The sequence below is a fragment of the Carcharhinus amblyrhynchos genome, chromosome 20 (assembly GCF_965287045.1).
Source record: "Carcharhinus amblyrhynchos chromosome 20, sCarAmb.v2.hapA, whole genome shotgun sequence".
In the NCBI taxonomy this organism is placed as follows: Eukaryota; Metazoa; Chordata; class Chondrichthyes; order Carcharhiniformes; family Carcharhinidae; genus Carcharhinus; species Carcharhinus amblyrhynchos.
Window position 1 is genome coordinate 28,054,332 of NC_137343.1, and position 20,694 is coordinate 28,075,025.

The window sequence follows — 20,694 nt, forward strand, 5'->3', positions numbered from 1 at the left end:
GACCTGGGCTGCTTCCATAGTGATGGAGGGGAACTGCCTGGCTTGAATCCGGCAGCTCTGCTTGTTAACCAGGGATTATGATCGCTGCTGATATTCATGAGGTACCTGAGTCTCCATACACCGAACAAAGAGCTTTAGCAATGAAGTTCCTCGGGGTGTGGAGACCAATTGCTGTGTGTGCTGAAAGAAATTGCGAGGAGCAAATTGTTTGAAACCCCGGTTAAATTTTCAAGCCAAAAAAATGAGTGAGTTCCTGGTAGGCCGCGGCTTCCTTGTTGATGAAGAGTAGACGCTCGCCTTTCTCCTTCAGATGCCGATCAACTTATTGCGCATTCCTACATTTACCAGTCCTGAGAAAGGGTCATCCAGACTTGAAACTTTCTCTCTCCATAGGTGCTGTCAGACCTGTTGAGATTGTCCGGCATTTTTTTTTGTTTCCCTTTCAGATTCTAGCATCCGCAGCTTTTATGAGTGAAATTCCGGTAGGCAGAGGCCACCTTGCTAATGAATGTCGGAGACACTCGCCTTTCTCCCTCAGATGCTGATCGGCCTGCCGCATATTTCAACATTTACTAGCCCTGACGAAGGGTCATCCCAACTCGAAACGTTGGCTGTATTCTCGCTCCACAAATGCTGTAAGACCTGCTGACATTTTCCCAGCATTTTCTGGTTTGGTTCAACAGTCACCTCTTTCTTTTTACTTTTGAAGTGTCTCTCGGAATGGGAACTGGTTTTGTTATGGGATCTGAGTAATTCTATACCTCCAGAGGGATGTGACGAACATTGAACCACGATGACTCTTGAACGTTATTCTGTGCGTTTGCCAGAATGGAGTGTGGGTCTCAGGAAAATCAGATTTGTATTCTTGAGTCCTCCTGATTCAGTTAAGGTGTGTCAAGATTATCAGGTGGAGGTTGGTATTATTTAAATATTAAACTTGATTGTTATTTATGTAAAGTTCCAAAGTCTGTTTGGGTGATGAAACATTAGTCATAGAGTTTTCCAACAGAAAGAGACCTTTCAACCCATTGTCTGTGTTGTGCTGCTAACAAGCATCTATCTATTTCTAATTCCATTCTCCAACACTTGGCCCGTAGCCTTGTATGATATGGGTTTGTAAATTCCTAATTCTTAAGTATCATTTACATTTCAAATAGGAGAGTATGATGACAGCTTAATGTATGTCTGTACTATGAATTTAATTTATTAGAATACATTAAAAATCAAAGTTGAAATTTGAGAGTGCAAAGCAAAGGCTTAGAATAGATATAGCATTGGATTCAGTAACCCTTGAAGTTCTCTTATTAAGGTTTATGAAAGCAGTTGATATCCTAATGCAGCAAGACCTGGATGATATCCAGGTTTGTGCTGTCAAGTGGCAAGGAACATCTGAGCAGGCAATGACTATCTCCAACAAGAGACAATTTAACCACCATCCCTTGACATTCAATGGCATTGCCATTGTTGAATCCCTCACTGTCAACATCCTGGGGATTAGTATTGACCAGAAACTGAACTGAACTAGCCATACAAAATACTGTGGCAATAAGAAAAGGCCAGAGGCTAGGAATCCTGTGGTGAGTAGTTCAACTCTAGACCTCCTGAAGCCTGTCCACAATGTACAAGACACAAATCTGGAGCGTAATGGAATACTCCCCCCTTGCCTGGATGACTGCAGCTTCAAAAGCACTTGAAGCTTGACACCATCCAGGACAAATCATCTTGCTTAATTGCTACCCCTTCCACAAACATTCTATCCCTCTGCCACTGATGAACATTGGCAGCTGTTCACCACCAACTTCTCAAGGGAAATTAGGGATGGGCTAATAAATGCTGGCCTAGCCAGTGAAGGCAATATCCTTTGAATTAAGAAAAAGTTAGCAATTACCACTGAATGCATTATAGCAATGCAAATATGAATCATTGCTTGGTTGCTGTATTTGAGTAAATGAAATGTGAATTCAATCATAAAAACTCTTTGTAGTCAGTGTTTGTTTCTTTATTTTTTGTGTAGTGTAAAGGGACAAAAGTGTAAATGTCAATCTTACTCAGCACTGTATAGATTTAATGTCCAGACTAAACAAAATGGTTAAAAACTGCACAGGACAAAATAGTTTGTCAAAACAAAATTAAGAGCTAAAAGAAAAAATAAAGTCTTGCATTTATACAGCACCTTTCACAAACGGCACTTCACTGCTAATGTAGTACCTTAATTGAAATGTAGTCAATCTGTGCAATATCCCATAAGAAGCAATGTGATAATGATCAGATAACCTGTAGTTCAGAAATAAAATCGGCCAGGACACAAGGGAAGACTCTACTATTTTAAAATATTGTCACGAGATTTTTTTTGCCTACTTGAAAGGGTTGTCAGGGCCTTGGTTTAATGTCTTATTCATGTGGCATTTGGAGTACGCTTGGAGTACCAGCCTAGATTTATGGTTCTCAAAACTTTTTTTAGTTGAAGGACTAAGAAGAGTGCAGAAAAGATTTACTGGGATGCTAATGGGACTTGGTGGATTCAATTATAAGGAGAGGCTGAATAGACTGGGATTCTTTTCTCTTGAGCATAGGAGGCTGAGGGGTGATCTTACAGAGATCTATAAAATAACGAGGGGTATAGACAAGATAGGTAGTCAATATCTTTTCCCAAGTTTAAAACTAGAGGGCATAGATTTAGGGTGAGAGGGAAAAGATACAAAAGTATCCAGAGGGGCAATTTCTTCACACAGAGGGTGGTGAGTGTTTGGAACAATCTGCCAGAGGTAGTATTAGAGGCGGGCACAATTTTTTTCTTTTAAAAAGCATTTAGATAGTTACATGGGTACGATGGATATAGAGGGATATGGGCCAAATGCGGGCAATTGGGATTAGCTTAGAGGTTTCAAAAAAAAAGGACAGCATGAACAAATTGGGGCGAGGGGCTTGTTTCCATGCTGCAAACACTTGTGACTCTGTGACCCTTCTTAAATTCATTAGCAACCACGGCTTCAGCGTCTACATTTATAATGCTCATGATAAACTGATTGTATCCTTTGACACAGTTGACCACACCACTCTCCTTCAATTCCTCTCTACTGTTGTTCAGCTAGGTGGTACTGCAGCCACTTGGTTTCATTTTCAGTCACTCATAGACAGAGCATTACTTGCAATGACTCATGCTAGTTGATCAGAAATCTACAAACCTACCTTGCTCAGGTATTGGATTATTAAGCCTTGGAGAGAATTATGTTATGATTGGGATGGGAGGGATGTGCATTTTATCTAGTCCAGACTCGTCCAAGTTTTTTTTGTTCAGGGGCCACGTTTACATACTTTCTCATTCAAGGGGCCGATAAGCAAGTTTCAGAAAGACAAGATTTTGCACAAAAGTAAACTGAATTTCAAAAAAAAAGTTAAGATTTGGGGAAAGAATCAATTGCATGAGCAAAAATACAGCAATGTCATAAGTTTAAAAACAAACGTAATAGAAATAACTAGCAGGTGAGAGGACTGCAGTCAGTGTATGTGAGTGCTTGTGTCGAATGAGTCAGAAACCTGAGACTGGGCAGGCTTCCATTCACCCGCACAAACTCAGTCTTCCATTCCCTCTTTTGTGAACACCCACCCACCACATCTCTTGCACCCATCCATCCACTCACTCATTCACTCTCTTTGCCACATGCTCACTCACTCTTTACCACCCCACCCACTCATTTGCTCTCTATCACACAGAATCATACTCTCCCATCCCTCAGACACGCTCACGCATTCTCTTTCCCATCCTCCAAACACACTCCCTCACCCACTCCCAAGCCCCAAGGATACTCTCCCACCTCCCCACATACTCACTCTTTCCTAGCCAGGTACTGTTAACCATTCTATCTCAGGCAAGGCAAGGAGAATGCAAGCTGGACAGCTTATCACTTTCTCAGTTCACTTCCAACTGAACTCAAAAATTCAGTTCAAAACAAATTCAAAGTTAAAACTCATCCCTGTCATGTGATTGACAGTGAATCACAAGCCTTTGCCTTTGAACCACTTGCTTCCCCCATCAATTAAAATAATTGTAGTGCAAAAAGCATACTATTCTGCCTCTCTCAGGTACCAAGCTGGTCAGGTGATTATTTGAAAAACATTCTTACTCCCAATCCAAAGGTGAACTTGCGATTTTATTGATACAAAATCCAAGTGTCCAAATAATGAATTGTCTTTCCATATTTTAAAAGAAAATGTTAGCCTGAAAAATATTCTTACTGAAGTAATTGTTGTAATGAAACATGGTGCGTGGAAATCTAATTTAAAAAAAAACCAATATGGTCAATAGATTTTATGTCTAGTAAGACATTTACATGATTAAATTTTTCTTTCTCTCTCTCACTTTCAGGAGAGCTTGACCCCTCTTTTCCTTGGTGCTGACGTTGTTGCAAAAACTGGCATCCGTACTGAAAATCACCCGAGAATTCATGCAAAATTTGCAAAGAAAGGATTAGCAACTAAGCTCAGCTTTAGTTCAGGTATTATATTAATTCTCATTTGAATCCAGTAGAATCTATAGGGCCATTCAAAAGAGTTTACCAATCATGTTCCCTTTGTCATCTTCACACATCTTTATTTAACAAAGTTTTCTAGATTTATCTTGTGTACTTCAATAAGATGCCCCAAATGCTTTGTTTCTAGTTTGAAACATCAAAATTTCTCTTGTTTTGTTTTCATATTTCACATTCCCGAGACTAAGGATCAGCTATGTGGCTGTTCTCTGCAACATTTTCATGCCTTAAGTGCCTCTCTTTGTTTTGATGACCAGAACTAGATAGTTCTCAAGATGTAGTTTAACCCTGGTGCTATACATTTTTTTGGGTTTTTTTTTGTTTATTTATTAGTCACAAGTAAGTCTCACATTAACACTGCAATTAAATTATTGTGAAATTCCCTTAGTCGCCACACTCTGGCGCATCTTTGGGTCAAGCACCTATCGGCATGTCTTTCAGACTGTGGGAGGAAAGCAGAGCACCCGGAGGAAACCCACACAGACACGGGGAGAATGTGCAAACTCCACACAGCCAGTGACCCAAGTCAGGAATCAAACCCAGGTCCCTGGTGCTGTTAGGCATCAGTTCTAACCACTGTGCCACTGTGCCATTTGCTCATGACTGTCTTTGGTTTTCAATCAGCTATTTCATGACCAGTTGTATCTCTTTTACACGTCATTTCCCTGGCATGCTTTAGCTTTTACTGTGATTCCCCCATCTCTGATGATCGTCTCTGCTGTAACTGCCCTTGCTGTCCTTGACACCTGTAGATTGTCCACAGTGTTGATGGCAACCTTGTAATTGAGCTCTTTTTCATTTCTCTTTCACTTCTACTTATGATGTCTGAAAACATTGTTTTGCAGAATTTCGATTTGAAGGACTGAAGATTCCAACTGTGGTGAACAATTTGTGGTTTTACAGCGTTCAGGGACTATTTCGAGTTGCGTTTGAGATGTACACCAAAGAGCAACAGTTAGATGTCCTTCTTGTGCTTCAGGTACTGTTAGCATTTGAAAGAAACGTCAATTGTAAAAGAATTTTCAGCTATTTAGATTATGGCGAAAATGTATTATTTGGCATCATTATAATGCTTCATGTAATTGAACTTAAATGATAATTCCTTCTCCATTTGCTTTCTTAATGTGTATGCTGTGATTCAAAACCAATAGTATGTTACAATATTAAAGTTTAGTTTGAACCTATTAATTAAAATATTAGTGATAAATGTGTTCAGCTATAGGGAGAGAGTACAATGAGGATCAGACTGGGTGATTGTGGGTTCAGACAGCCTTATCCAACCTTTTCACATTTCCATTTTCTTTTCACTCAAGGGACTGATGAACAAGTTTCAGAAAGATCAGCAGAAACAGCAAGTGCTGAAAAATCTCAGCTGGTCTGACAGCATCTATGGGGAGAGAGTAGAGCCAATGTTTTGAGTCTAGATGACCCTTCATCTACACTCAAAATGTTGGCTCTATTCTTTACCCACGGATGCTGTCAGACTGCTCAGATTTTCCAGCATTTTATGTTTTTGTTTCAGATTTTAGCATCCATAGTATTTTGCTTTTATTTCAGAAAGATAAGGTTTGGCACAACAGTAAACATGAACTTCAGAATAAAGTTGAGGTATGAAGAACAGCTTGCTGAGCAAAAGTAAAACAATGAATGGATAATTTTAAAAAAAAGAGTAATTAATAAAGATCACCATTAGCATGTGAGAGGGACAGAGTCTGTTTGGTTCACTCCTAATCCCTTGATGCTCACTTACTCACCCTCACCCACTCTGTGTGTGTGTGTGTGTGTGTGTGTGTGTGTGTTGGTTTGATTGGGTGTTACTATGTGAGGCTGAGTGAGTCAGATACGTGTGCACATGCACCCTCACTTGGATGTTGTCGCTCCCCCACACTCACTAGCCCCTCCCTCCCACACTCAAATGCTCCCTCTCCCCCACATGCGATTGCTCTCTTTCCCACACCCCGGACAATGGGTCTCTTCACCCTCACCATGCATACCATACCTGCCTGCTCACCAGCCTCTCCTGGTCTGGCAGCCAGCCTCCTCCCATACATGCACAGCATGACAGCTGTCTCTCTAACCCAGCCTATGCCACTTTTTCTGGAGCATACTAGCTGCCACCAGAGTTGTTCCTCCTCCAATCACAGATTGCTTGCTTCTCATGCTTTGTTGCCATGGATAGGCGTATGAGCATTTTGAAAACAACCTCTGGAGTCTCAGCAGTCTGGGGTATTGGATGGGCCTGGTTTCAACCAATGAATGACATATGCCTTGAAAAACTGCTGAAATCCTTCAAGTGTATTAGCAAAGGAAGTGTTATGGCATGTTGTATAAAAAGTAATGCAACTTTGTTTCCTGTCAAACCCAGTGGCTATCTAATACTTTGGACTACCATAATATCTGCTTTCTTGTGACAGGATTTGTGGAAAGCAAGAATAAATGACCCCATTCTGAATGAAAAATATGACGTTAAGATTCTGCAAAACCTCCCAAAAGAAGAATTGCTTGAAAATTGCATTTCTGAAATGAGAAACCCCAAAAGTTTTAATGCATTACATTCAAGCATTCCCTGGATTAATGTGGTACCTGATGTTAATATATATGAGACAGCCGCTTCACCTTTGGATTCTACTTACAACAGTATCGTTAATCAGGATGACCATAACTATTGTATACAAGAAGAAAGAACTTTACAACAAACTGAAGAACTTTGTGCAGATAACTCATCATATGTGGAGGTTTTGGGCTCTGATTCTTTATCTCTCAAATTTAGTTCAGTTTATCAGGTGTTTAAAATGTTACCATTGCAAATAGAAAAGGAACACGAGAAAACAATTACACTGTTGCTTGATTTTGTTGAACTCCTCATAAGTGAAAACATATCTATACAGAAGTTGGCTGATATGACACTGCAACTTCTGACCCATCTTCAAGACTTCATTATCAAAACAGAAACCACTGAAACAGGGGTTAATTCTATTTATTGTAGTCGGATGCTTTATACTGTAAGTAATTGGTTGGGACATCAGTTTTATTCTGCTAATGCCTCGATCAGCAGGCAAGTAGAAGAGTTTAAAACAACTCACATCGACAGAATCACAGATTTACCACCTGCTGAGGAATTGGTAGACAAACTTTTTCCTGAAGCGATGAAGGTTTTACTATTAAGCTGGATGGGGCTTGATGATGTTTCTACCTTGTGGAAACGTCAAAGTGAATATCCTATAGTGCTGCTTATATTAGAGTTTGCAAATCATAATCTAATCACTGGTGTAGCTCATGTTTTGTATTCTAGTTTGATCTGTAAATAAGCTTCTAGGTAGGAGTTTGGACTGCATTTAAACTCGATGCCCCTGCTTCAATTTGGGTGTCTTTTGCAGTAGTTAAATAATCCTGAACAGTAAAAAATCATTTTTGAAGTCTAAACATATAATTGGAGTTGTTATTTCACACGTCATTATCATATTCTTGGTATGTTGTCATGAGTGGACTGGGGTGGGGGGGGCAATTTCAACAATAGACTATGAGTATGAGAAAAGCAAAATATTGTAGATGCTAGATTGAAAATGTTGTAGACACAGGGCAGGTCTTATCAATGAAGGATTGGCAAGGTTATACTTTGAGACTGGACCTTGTTTATGTTTTGGATCATTTAAGAGTGATTTGGATACTAAACTGTTGATCCATTAAACTACTTTTATTATGAGAAAAGAGACATTTATGCATGAATTGCTTCTTAAATTTTCTCCTTACTTTTACATAGGTATGTTTATTTCTTATCTATTTTCACATCTATATTTAAAAAAATACAATAACAGCCTCTCTTGATCATCAGCCATCTCAATTTCTGTGCTCCTGTCATTCACTGTAAGCTGCTTCCCTTGCTGTCCGTTCCTAACATTTTTGTTAAATCTGCTGTTGTTTGGTGAACCAACTTCTACTTTGCAGAGCCAAACACTTTGTCATCGTTCCCAGTTCCCAATGGCCCCACTACAGAACATCAAGCCATTGTACCAGGGCCTTCAACCAAATAATCCTCCAATCCCTAAGAGGCAGCTTCAACATTCTTCCACAAACCAGACTGCTCTGGTATTTCAGTCTGTTCCAATCCCAGTGAACTTATTTTTTTCTCTCTCTCAATTCCTAAGTCCACTGTCTCCCAAGCTGCTTCAATTATGCTTCCTCACACCCAGCTTCCATTCTATTACCCTCATTTCTCTATTTCATCTGGACTCTGGGGTGGTTCCTGCAGATAGGAAAACAGCAAATGTGATGCCACTGTTTAAAAAAAAATAGTCTGTAGGCGGGTAACTGTAGGCCAGTTAGCTTAATTTCTGTACTAAGGAAAATGCTAGAAGATGCTTCAAGGAAGAAATAGCGAGACATTTGGTATAAACTGTCCCATTGGAAAGATGCAGCATGGATTCATGAAGGGCAGGTCATGTTTGACTAATTTGGTGGAATTCTTTGAAAACATTATGTGTACAGTGGACAATGGGGAATCTGTGGATGTGGTATATATGGATTTTTGGAAGGCATTTGACAAGGTGCCACACCAAAGGTGCTGCATAAGATAATGGTGCACGGAGTTACGGGTAATGTATTGGCAATGGGTAGAGGATTGGTTCACTAATAGAAAGCAAAGAGTGGGGGTAAATGGATGTTTTTCTAGTTGGTGATCAGTGACTTATGTGTCTCAGGGATCAGTGTTGGGACTGCAATTGTTTATGATTTACATAAATGATTTGGAATTGGGGACCAAGTGTAGTGTGTCAAAATTCACAGATGACACAAAGATGAGTGCGGAGCAAAGTGTGCAGAGGACACTGAAAGTTTGCAAAGGGCTATAGATAGTCTAAGTGAGGGGACAAGAGTCTGGTAGATAGAGTACAATATTGGTAAACTTAAGGTTATCCACTTTGGTAGGAATAACAGCAAAATGGACTATTATTTAAACGGCAAAAAATTGCAGCATGCTGCTGTGCAGAGGGACCTGGGTGTCCTTGTGTGAATCACAAAAAGTTGGTTTGCAGGTGCAACAGGTAATTAAGAAAGGTGCGTGCCTTTTATATGCTCTGTTTGAGACCAGAACTCTCCACTCACCCAATGAAGGATCAAACTCCAAAAGCTTGTGGGTTTACTATCAAATAAACTGGTTGGACTTTAACCTAGTGTTGTGAGACTTCTTACTTTTGTTTCTAGAATTACCCAGGTATGGATAAGGACACAGAAGAGAGGTAGGCATAGTAAGCTACCCAGCCTAGTCTTACAAAATGTTATCTTTGCTAGGCCCTAGATGATCCACCAAAGTAGCACCCATATCACAAACGGCAAAGCCAGTAATCACCCCAGGAACCTGACTTGCATAGCTGAGTTTTACTCACAATCAATAGTTTGTACCATTCATGACATAGGTGTTACAATTGATGAATCATCTTGTGGATCGCTCTTGGGCCTAGCAAAAATAGTTTATAGGTCTAAGATGGATGGCTTACTCAGATTGTGTAGCTTTTAGAGAAGCTTTATGCTTGGTGGCATAGTGGTTAGCACTGCTGCTTTGCAGGGCCAGGGACCCGGATTCAATTTTAGCCTTCAGTGATTACGTGGAATTCTCCCTGTGACTGCGTGGGTTTCCTGTGGGTGCTCCTGTTTCCTCTCACACTCCAAATATGTGTGGATTAGGTTGATTGGCTATGCTAAATTGCCCCCCAGTTGTAGGGGGATTAGTGGGGTAATTACATGGGGTTACAGAGCTAGGGCCCAAGTGAGATTGTTGTCGGTGCAGGCTCAATGGACCAAATGGCCACCTCCTGCGCTGTATGAATTATCTATAGTTTTTAGGATATGTAAATGCTGAGTAGGTAAGCGACTTAATTGGAAAAGCAGAAAAATCTCAAATCGACAGACATGAAAGACAAGCATATCATTTTGCTTAATCATATTTGCATGTTGTATTCGTACAACCACTTGAAAGAACAAAAGTAGCAATCCTCCAGCCATTTTGTAAAAACAGTATTATTCAGTAGGTATTCTCCTTCATGAGTTTTCTCCTGGTGGAAGCTTGATATTTTGGTTCGTAGTGTTTGTGCAACTTGGGAGAGTGAACTATGTCATGTATCACTTTGCCTTCTGGAACAGCTGTTTAGTTTCTATTGCGAATTGGTGCATTGAATCATTCTGGAATCAATCTGCATGCATTCAGGATCATTTTTTCCACCATACATTCAACCTTTGTGCAGGTTTTTATCTCATCAATCATTATATGCCTAAACTTGTCCACACAATTACTGAATAGCAATCAGGAATGTGAACCATTAATGGGTAAATAGATGTGCCAATAGTGATGTAGTCTCTCATGAATCTTATCCACTATGTACATTCTTCCTGCTTTCCCACCCTCCTTAAATCTTATTTTAGAATCACAAAGTCTGGTAATGGAGACTGCAATAACTCATTATTCTCTTTCAGATGAGAATAAAAAAAACCCAAAGCTCTGCCTGTTCTCCTACATAGACATAAAATATCCCATTCAGTTGTTCTGACGAGCAAGGTCATGGTTCCTAATGCTGTGCCTATTCATCCCTCAGTTAACAAAGATTATTTGATCATTATCACATTGCTGTTTGTGGAGAATATTGTACAAAGATTAACAGCCCAATTTCAATACAAGGGTGACAAAGCTCATAAGTACTTTGTTGGGTTACGAATTGCTTTGGGAAATTTGGAGGTAATGAAAGGAGCTTTATAGATACATCTTTTTCTTCTTTATCCCTCATTTACTGAAGAGCTAGCAGGGGCAAGATAAGTAAGAATGGAAATTATAAATTAGTCTGAATTCCAGTACCGACATATAATTCCAAGGTTGTAGCCAATGACCTGAATAGTAAGGCCAGATACACAATTAGACAATCTAAATTAAACAGCAGCAAATAGCCAGAGCAGCCAGGCTTGAACATCCTGGAAGCTGGGATCAGAAGTGTCTGATCCTGACCAAATAATAATGTTTATTTGCAAGTATTGGCCAGATGCACCTGCACTTCAGATACCAGATATGGAAAGGACACTCAGAGTATTCTGGCATCTTCCATATATGGAAACTGTAATCCCATTGGATGTTGCAACTAACGAACCTCACTGGCTGGAAACCAGAGAATCTTCCAGAAGGGTGCAAAGAAGAGATACCTGGATGATAGCACCTTGCAGTCACAGCAAAGACAGAAGTGGATATGCAAGACCAACCTTCGCAAAGACGACCCTGAGTTGAGGCAAGATCATCTGAACAGGCACAGCTCAGTGAAGACAGCTGTACCTAGCCAAGTTCAACTGCATGGGTAGTGTCAGAGTCTCAAATCAGTGTTGAGTTCTTTTAATGAGTTTTGATAATAAGATTCTTTAATAAAATTGGATTGAACTGTAAATCGACTCTTACCTTTGTTCACCTCATGAGTATCTGGGTAAATGAGTTTTGGTATAAAATGGTTTAAGTATCTAATGTTATAGATAAAAGATGCTTTAACCAAAAAAAAGAGGAAGCCTTGGTTCAATTGTTAGGGATGTATCTGAAAACTTACTCATAATAATGGGGCTGGAGACATAGTTAGGAATGGATTACCTCTTTTAACTCATACAACATGTGTTTGTGATAGAATTCTGATCATGTGCAAGAGCATTCCTGATATCATTAAATTAGTACATGTATTGAAAATCATCCATTTATTGTCCAGAAAGCTTGATAATGAACAGTGCACTATAAAGCGCTTTTCAGCACTGGAATAAGTACTTACATACAAACTAAATCCTAATTTACAACTACACATTCATCATTTGCATTTCAAAAGATGAAAATAACTGTACAAGTTTTAGTACAAAAGCAATCACATAATACAGCAACATGAAGTATTACAACAAAATATGAATGAAATTGGGCCGTCTGAATCCAGTCTGCATACATCACTTCAAATACATAAGAAAGAAAGATATGATAGAGCTTCCCTTTCCTCATTGCAAAATGTTGCCATTAACTCTTTTTCCAATGAAGTCCCAATGTTTAGGAAGAGTAACTATCACAGTATGATTGTTGATACACCCAGTTATCTTTACAATCAAAACCTTTAATAAATTATTTTGCATTGCAACAACCATGCAAGCTAGATTGCTAGCTTTTTCAGTAAATGGGAAAGTGAAAATCAAGATGAAGCTTTAAATCTCCAACATGGACGAAGACGATATAAAAAAAATCATGTGCTCAAGCACAAGTACAATGTTTTTTCTTAAATTGTGTCCATTCCTCTCATCGAAGAGGAGAAACCCAGGCCCATGCCTCTCTGTGTGTGGGTTTGTGATCGTGCCATCTCATATTGAGCATCCAAGTTCCTGAATACCTCTTCCTGCTGCTTTAGAGTTTTGAAACTTTCATCAGGATTTGGTACTGGGGTTCCTATCTCTTCCTCATCCTTCAAAACAAAATAATTACAATAAAGTAACACATCCAGATAATTAAGGCTTTGACATTCACAAGTTGTGTGACTAAAAGACAGACCTTACCTTCAGATTGCTTCAACAGTTTTTAGCTGAAGACACTGTGGACCACAGACTCTTTCATAGGCATTTTCATATTGGTTCACAAGAACATAGGAAGGGTACGTCACACTGCCCATCAAGTCTGCACTGGCATTTAATAAGACTGTAGCCAAATCTCCTACCTCAACTCCACTTTCCCATCTTATTTATATATCCCCGAATTGCCTTGGTGTATAAAAATCTGAATTAGCAACTGAGCATGTAGTCTTCTGGTGTACGAGTAAAAATATTTCTCATCTCAGCTGAAATGGTCAACTCCTAGTTCTGGACACTCCAGCCAGGAAAAAAAAATTCAGCATCCATGCTGTCAAGCCCACCAAGAATTTTTTAATGTTATGTGAACACCTCTCATTATCCTAAATGTCAGAATATCAACCCATTCTACTCAAATATGGCAACTTAGTTTACCTGTTGGTTCACAGTCGGCCCAAACAGCAAGTTCAATTGCTGCTTCTTTCTCATTCTTCAATATCTAGCTGACTGACTAGGTGAAAAGCCAGTTGTGATGTGCTCTATAAAATGCCAACTGTTACTGCAAACAGCAGGACAGTATAACACTCAGAACAGGATTAGTTAGTTTCTTACAGATCAAAATATATTACTCAAGGGAGCTTAAAATTGTACAAACTAGCTGTAGAATCTGCATTTCCGTGCCACAGTGCATAAATTGGTCTCAAGGTTTCAGACTACAGCTTTAGCCCCATCTACTGCCAGATTTGGCTGAAGTGGAGTAGCTCACTGTCAGACTGGCTGTTGGAAGTGGAATTTCACTATTAATTAATGACAAGTCATTCAAGATAATCCAGGACTGAAGTAATACAAAAATTGTATTGTTTTGACTTTTCAATCAAAGATATTAATATCAATTTAAAGTAATTTCCCTTCTACAGGTGAGTTTTCCAACTGAACACCTGGATCCACAGCGGCAGGAAGCTGCATCACCTCGAACAATAAGTCAAGTCATAAGGCATTTTGCAGGAGCATTATTAAACAAAATATGACACTAAGACACAGGCCGAGATAAGATGACTAAAAGCTAGTTCAAAGAGGTAGGTTTTCAGGAGTGTCCTAAAGGAGGAAAGTGAGGTAGAGAGACACAGGAAAGGAATTCCCGAGTTTAGGGCTTAGATATGTGTTGCCCTTAAAAGGAACACTTATGGGAACTAAATGCCTAGCCATCAATGTGAAGTAATCTAAAATCTGGGATGCTCAATGGACCAGAATTAGAGCAGCGCAGGTATTGCAAAGGGCTGTAGGACATACAGAGAAGGGCAAGGTCATGGAGGGATTTGAAAAAAAAATTTGAAGATGTTGCTTGACCAAGAATCAACATAGGCTAGTGAGCAGAGAGATGGTAGGTAAATAGAATCTGGTGCAAGTTAAGACATGAGTAGTAGAGTTTTAGAAATCCCCTGGTTTAGGTAGAGTAGAATGTTGGTGACCAGCCATGAATGCACTGGAATAGTCAAGTCCAATGGTAACAAAGACACGAATGAGGATTTTAGAGCTGAGACAGGGGCCAAGGTAAACGATGATAGAGGTAGAAATAGGTAGTCTTAATGATGGCGCAAATGTGTAGTTGGAACATCTTGGAGTCAAATATGATACCAAAGGTTGTGACCAGACTGTTTCAAATCTTAAGAACATTGTGAAGGAGAGGAAGAGAGTTGGTAACTAGAGAACCAAGTGGGTTTTTCTTGCTCATTTGGAGATTCTTGCTCTTGCGTGTTGGATCAGCACCCTGATAATTTATCAACAGTGAAGGAGTCAAGAGAAGTTGTGGCCAGCATACATGCAAAAACAATGTATTTTCCAAATGTTGGTCCTGAGAAGCAGGATGGCGTTGAGAAAGGGGGTCAAGGATAGATCCTTGGAGACTATGGAAGTGACGGTGCAGGAGCAGGAAGATAAACCTTTACAACTTATACACTGAAAACGGAACTAAGTGAAAACAATCCCAGTTGGATGACAGTGAAGAAGCATTGAAGGAAGATGGACTACCAATTGGAGGAGGATTGGTAGTCAACCAAATCAAAAGCTACAGATTTGAGAGAAGTATGAGGAGGGATGATTTATCTTTGTCAGTCATATGGGATATAATTTATGACTTTGGTGAGAGCCATTTGGTGTACTGCCAGAGGTGGAAACATGGTTACAGATTCCAATGGAGTTCTGGGAACAACAATTTTGGACGATGGCAACTTGGGGAGGCAGTGATGTATTGGTATCGTCACTCAACTAGTAATCCAGAAACCCAAAGCAAGATCTCAGGATTCGGGTTCATATCCCGCCATGGCAGATGGCGGGATCTGAATTCAGTAAATCCCTGGAATTAAAAGTCTAATGATGATCATGAAACCCTTGTCGATTGTCATAAAAATACATCTGGTTCACTAATGCCCTTTAGGGAAATTAATCTGCCATCCCTACCTGATCCACAGCAATGTGGTTCACTCTCAAATGCCCTCTGAAATGGAGGGAAGTTAGGGATGAACAATAAATGCTGGCCCAGCCAGCAGTGCCCACATTCCATAAATGAATTTTAAAAATGCTCAACAACTTCAGAATACAATTTTACTACAAGATAAATTCAATTCCTTTTTGCCCGACAAGGCATCGCATTTCTTCCCACAGTCACTTGGTTCAGCCACATTAGTGGCAGCAACAAGTTTTACTCAAAACCATCCAGTATAGCAGGTAAACTTAATTTAACTCTAAGCATTGTTTTCCAGGAATCAACTTGCCATTTTGTTCCCATCATAATGGCATTTTAAAAAATTCACATGAACAATTAATGTGCCACCGTTACTGTTCTTAATACAACTCACCTTGATACCCATTAATTTTCGGAATTTAACATTTTGGTCCTTGTTACCAAAATTTAGCTTTTCCCATAATTCTGCAGTCTGTGACTTATCCTTAAAGAGGAAAAAAAAGCACATGAAAAATCACTACATCAAACTGACCTGGAGAAAGAAAAACACAAGTCACCAGTTCAAAATAACATCTTACAGAAAGAAAGACCAAGAAGGATAGGTCGTTATAGGTAGAAAAATAGTGCTGCTTTTAATGAGTTTGTGATTAGGAGTACTGTGTTTACAGTGATACTGTCACAGCCTAAAACAAACTGCAGTTTGCTTTGTGTTGTAACACAGCAAATTTATCAGAACAATTTATTCCAACTGATACACAGTCAAACTATTACATACTTGCATACAGATCCCAAGACATGTAATATTAACCAGCCACCATACAAAATTTGCTGTGAGAAATACCCCAACACAATTTCCCATTTAAAAAAAATTACAATTTTTGTTTGTTTGATTTTCATATGCAGTTGCTGTACCTGGAAAAAAAATAAGTACTTTGTTTGTTCTGTATTCCAAAACCTTCCTGTAGAACCACTAACATTTGCAGCACAGAAAGAGGCTAACACTAATCTCAACATCCATATCTTTGAGTCATTCTCCATTTCAAACATTTATCTAACTTCCCCTTAAAAACAAAGATTGCTACCTCAACCATTCCTCGTGACAGAGCGTACCATCTTTCTCATGAACCCTCTCCTTACTGTGATAATTTTAAATTGCTAATTTTGAAATAGGTCAAGGAACTGGATTTGGTGACATGGGCATAATTTCAGAGTTTGCAAGTAACATAAAACTCAAATGTAGTCAACAATGAGGTGGATAGTGCCTAACTTATGGAGTACACAGACTGGCAAAATGGGTTAGGTATGAGGCAGGTCTGATTAAATGTAAAGAAACATGAAGTGCTTCATTGTGACAGGAAAACAGAGGTGGGGAAAGAAAAGTTAACGGAGGACCCTGAAATGCTTGCGAACAAATTTTTAAAGATGGCAGCATTGTTTAAAAAGCATTGAGCATATTGGGCTTTATAAACAATGGCTTAAAGTTGAAAATTAAGGACATTTTACTAAAACTTTAGAAATCATTGGTTATACTCCAGCTTAATATGGTGTCCAATTCTAGACACACTTTAGAAAGCATGCTAAGCCCTTGGAGAGGGTGCAGAAAAGATTTAATGGAATGGTAATAGAAATGTGGAACTTCAATTACATGGCAAGACTGGAAAAGCAGGTGTGTTGTTTCCAAGAGCAAAGGAGATTAAGAGATTTAAAAGTGTTCAAATCACAAAGGTTTTGATAGAGTAAACTCTCCAGGCGCAGAAAGGTTGGCAACCAGAAAAGAGTCTTACAGTGACTGGCATTATTTGAAACTTAAACCAGGCAGCTTGATTCTGTTTTATCAAGGTATTGCCCTGAGAAATGAACCAGCAAATGGTTATCACTTGTTTTCTTTAGCTGAAAGAGGTGCAATGTGTGTATGTTCTTTCTAACTGCAAAAAACTAGGGTCCTGTGCCTTAATATATATCAAACAGCACGTCCCTTCCACTGTTTTTAAAGGGGAAGATATAGACCATTCCAACCAGCCTGTGCTTGCAAAAAACTTAAAATACATCAGATGTGATTCTGCGATTGAACAACATTGGCTAAATAATCCTCAGTGCGCTAAAAATTACACTGATGACTAACTTAAGATTGTCAGTTGGGCTCACAGTATAGTATATTTCTGGACCCTGCTCTTTGCAGGCAGAAAGAACACGTACGCATATTACACCTGTTTCAGCTATACAAAATAAGTGACAGCCATTCACTGGTTCATTCCTCAAGGCAATGTTTTAATCAATCAGCATCAAGTTGCCTGGTTTAGGTTTGGCAGTTCACTGTCAGTCGCCATTAACTGGTACATTTTCCATAACAACACCTCGAGTGTAATAGAGTGGATACAGAACAAATGTTTCCTGTAATGGGGAACAGCATAACTAGAGACCACTAATATAAGACTGTCAATAAGAAATCTAATGTGGAATTTAGAAGAAATTTCCTGAAGCAAGGGGCAGTAAGAATGCAGAAATTGCTTCAACTGCTCCCGGTGGTAGTGTGTCATATAGATGCACTAGAGGGAAGCTGGACAAATATGAGGGTGATGGCTACTATGATAGATTGTAAGAAAAAATGGGAGGAAACTTAAGTGGGGCATAAACACCAGCAAGGATCGATTAGACTGAATGGATTGTTTCTACGTCTCATTTAATCATACGTAATCCATTTACACAGGATAACTTTAGTGAGCAAACCATGATTTCTGAAGAACAAATTGTGTGGAGCCTTAATTTATTTCTATTTGAATTTACCCAACAGATTTAGGCAGGAATGTAAAATTACTGGGATACACCTGGGTGTAAACAAAATACTGCAGATGCTTGAATCTGAAACGAAAACAGAAAATGTTGGAAAATCTCAGCAGGTCTGACAGCATCTGTGAACAGAGAACAGAACCAACGTTTTGAGTCTGGATAAACCTTAGTCAGAGCGGTCACCCATCTGGCATCCAGAAATACAACAATTGCATAACACTTGTCTTAACCTTCATCAAACTTTTTGTTCCAACTCTCAATTTGCTGATATACTACACCCACAACCATTCCCTAAACATTTATTTGACACTGTAACCATCCCATGTGTACAGCAGTTAAATTTAGAATCCTTTTACCCGCTATTGTGTTGTAGAATCAGTGACTTTCTGAAATATGTTGATGTTTATCAGTGCCATTCAAGAAGTTGAATGCTTCTGTTTTTTGAATGATTGATGAAGGAAAGTGGTTGATGGACTTCGGTAAGGCATTTGTCAAAATCCCTCATGGCAGGCTGGTAAAAATGGTAGAGTCTCATGGGATCCGGGGTGTGCTGGCTAGGTGGACACAGAATTGGCTCTCTCATAGAAGACAGAGTAATGGTGGAAGGATGCTTTTCAGAATGGAAATCAGCAACTAGTAGTGTTCCACAGGGATCAGTGCTGGGGTTGCAGAAGTGACAAGGATTGTCAAAAGTATCTTTCTTACATCCAGGATATAGATAAGATTGCAGACTTGGGCAAGGAAATGGCAGGTGAAGTTTAATCCAGACAAATGCAAAGTGATGTATTTTGGAAGATCAAATTCAGGTGTGAATTATACAGTAAATGGCAGAACCCTTAGAAGTACATCCAGATTTCTCTGTCAGTGCAAGTCCACAGATCCCTGAAAGTGGCAACACAGGTGGATGAGGTGGCCAAAAATGCTGACAGCATACTGGGATATCAAGTATAACAGTTAGGCTGTGTTTGGAATATTGCGTACAGTTCTGGTCGCCACACTAACAGAACGATGTGGATGCATTGGAGAGGGTGCAAAGAAGGTTTACCAGAATGATGCCTGGTCTGGAAGGTTTTAGGTAGGAAGAGAGGTTGGAAAAACTCAGACTGTTTTCACTAAAAAGACAGAAGATGAGGGATAACCTGATTGAAATCTATAAAATTATAAGAGGCATAGATAGGGTGGATAGTCAGAGGCTTTTCCTCAGGGTAAAGGATAGCCTAAAAAAAAGGAACAGGTTTAAGGTATGAGGTGATAAATTTAGGGCAGGTCTGCGGGGAAGGTTTTTCACATTGAGTGTGATGGAAGCAAGCATATTAGCGACTTTCAAGGTGCACCTTGCTAGACACATGAATGGGAGATGAACAGAGGGATAGAAACCACATATCGGTGCAGGCTTGGAGGGCCAAAGGACCTGTTTCTGGTCTGTACAGTTCTGTACCTGAGCCTTCTCTTCAGCTGTGTAAATATTATTTCTCAGCTCTTGCATCCTCTTCTCACAGATGGAATTAATTACCTCAGTTATTATTTGATCAGCTATTACCTCTTGTTTAATTTCATTCAATTTTGTTACCATTTGCAAACTTAAGTTTTGTTTATTTCTAAGACATTGATCCTCCCCAGCAAGAGAACGCAATTAAATCTGTTTTGAACAGAATTTGTATTTTGTGCACCAAGAATAAATTATCTATTTCATAAATTACATTGTGTAATTCAGGATTAAACTTCACAGAAGGAGGGAAAAAAGTACTGGAATTACAAAGTAGACAGAGTACAGAAATCACCCCCCCCCCCACCGATATGTACAAGGCGAAAATAATAAAAAGGATGGATAATCTTCCTTCAGACAGTACAGAAATGGTAATAGCAAATTTCTGGGAACAAGGCAGTAAATTTATCGAGCTAGGTGAATTATGAAAGTAGGCACAAAGGTTGAGAGAATGGGTAGGGAATAGAAAACCTGAAAAGCACGTGTGCATAAAAACATACAAAATATTTATATCAAAGTCTGATAAAGCACAACGCCACATAGCTCACTGCAGCACTGATGTACTCAATAGAACTTGTATTGAAACTCACCCCTTCCTTCTTGTTCTGCCAGAGGAGTTTACGTTTCTTCTCTTGCTCTGCAAACTTCATTGGGTTGACGGCAGTCGGGTTGTAGTAACTAGGCACAGCTATACCAGTTTCAGCCAGTGCCTTGGCTTGGAGGGCTGCCATTTGTGCAGCCATTGCAATCTGAGGTGTAACTTGAGTACCAGATGCCAGGAGAGCAGCAACATTGAGAACCGATCCACTACTAACTGTTAAGAATATCAGAAATATAATTATGTACATTTATTCAGACAAATCCAATTCTGAATAACTTAA

At 39.4% G+C, this 20,694-nt stretch overlaps 2 protein-coding genes across 4 annotated transcripts in view; one reads left to right on the top strand and one right to left on the bottom strand.

Moving 5' to 3' along the window:
• The first annotated feature begins 31 nt into the window (after positions 1–31).
• LOC145355883 (uncharacterized) lies at positions 32–11,863 on the top strand. Of its 2 annotated transcripts, none has more exons than XM_080208344.1 (5): positions 32–101; positions 710–913; positions 4,367–4,496; positions 5,375–5,508; positions 6,944–11,863. In XM_080208344.1, the coding sequence occupies exons 2-5, from the start codon at positions 794–796 to the stop codon at positions 7,835–7,837; spliced, it is 1,278 nt and encodes a 425-aa protein (XP_080064470.1). In that variant the 5' UTR covers positions 32–101; positions 710–793; the 3' UTR covers positions 7,838–11,863. The 2 variants fall into 2 exon arrangements, with proteins under 2 accessions (XP_080064470.1, XP_080064469.1); XM_080208343.1 differs by lacking the exon at positions 32–101 and adding an exon at positions 129–245.
• A 361-nt stretch (positions 11,864–12,224) lies between these two features.
• Positions 12,225–20,694, bottom strand: part of rsrc2 (arginine/serine-rich coiled-coil 2) — a 29,339-nt gene continuing 20,869 nt past the window's right edge. For both annotated transcript variants that reach the window (XM_080208346.1, XM_080208345.1), the window contains 3 exons: positions 20,404–20,627; positions 15,935–16,024; positions 12,225–12,979 (listed from right to left, as the gene is read on the bottom strand). In XM_080208346.1, coding sequence (XP_080064472.1) covers positions 12,797–12,979; positions 15,935–16,024; positions 20,404–20,627 — 497 coding nt within the window. In that variant the 3' untranslated portion in view covers positions 12,225–12,796. The remainder of the gene's footprint in view (positions 12,980–15,934; positions 16,025–20,403; positions 20,628–20,694) is intronic.

Coding starts and splice junctions, on each gene's coding strand:
- LOC145355883 (XM_080208344.1), top strand. CDS start 794: ATGACTCTTGAACGTTATTCTGTGCGTTTGCCAGAATGGAGTGTGGGT. Junction 914..4,366: donor GTCAAGATTATCAGGTGGAG/GTTGGTATTATT, acceptor TCTCACTTTCAG/GAGAGCTTGACCCCTCTTTT. Junction 4,497..5,374: donor TAAGCTCAGCTTTAGTTCAG/GTATTATATTAA, acceptor ATTGTTTTGCAG/AATTTCGATTTGAAGGACTG.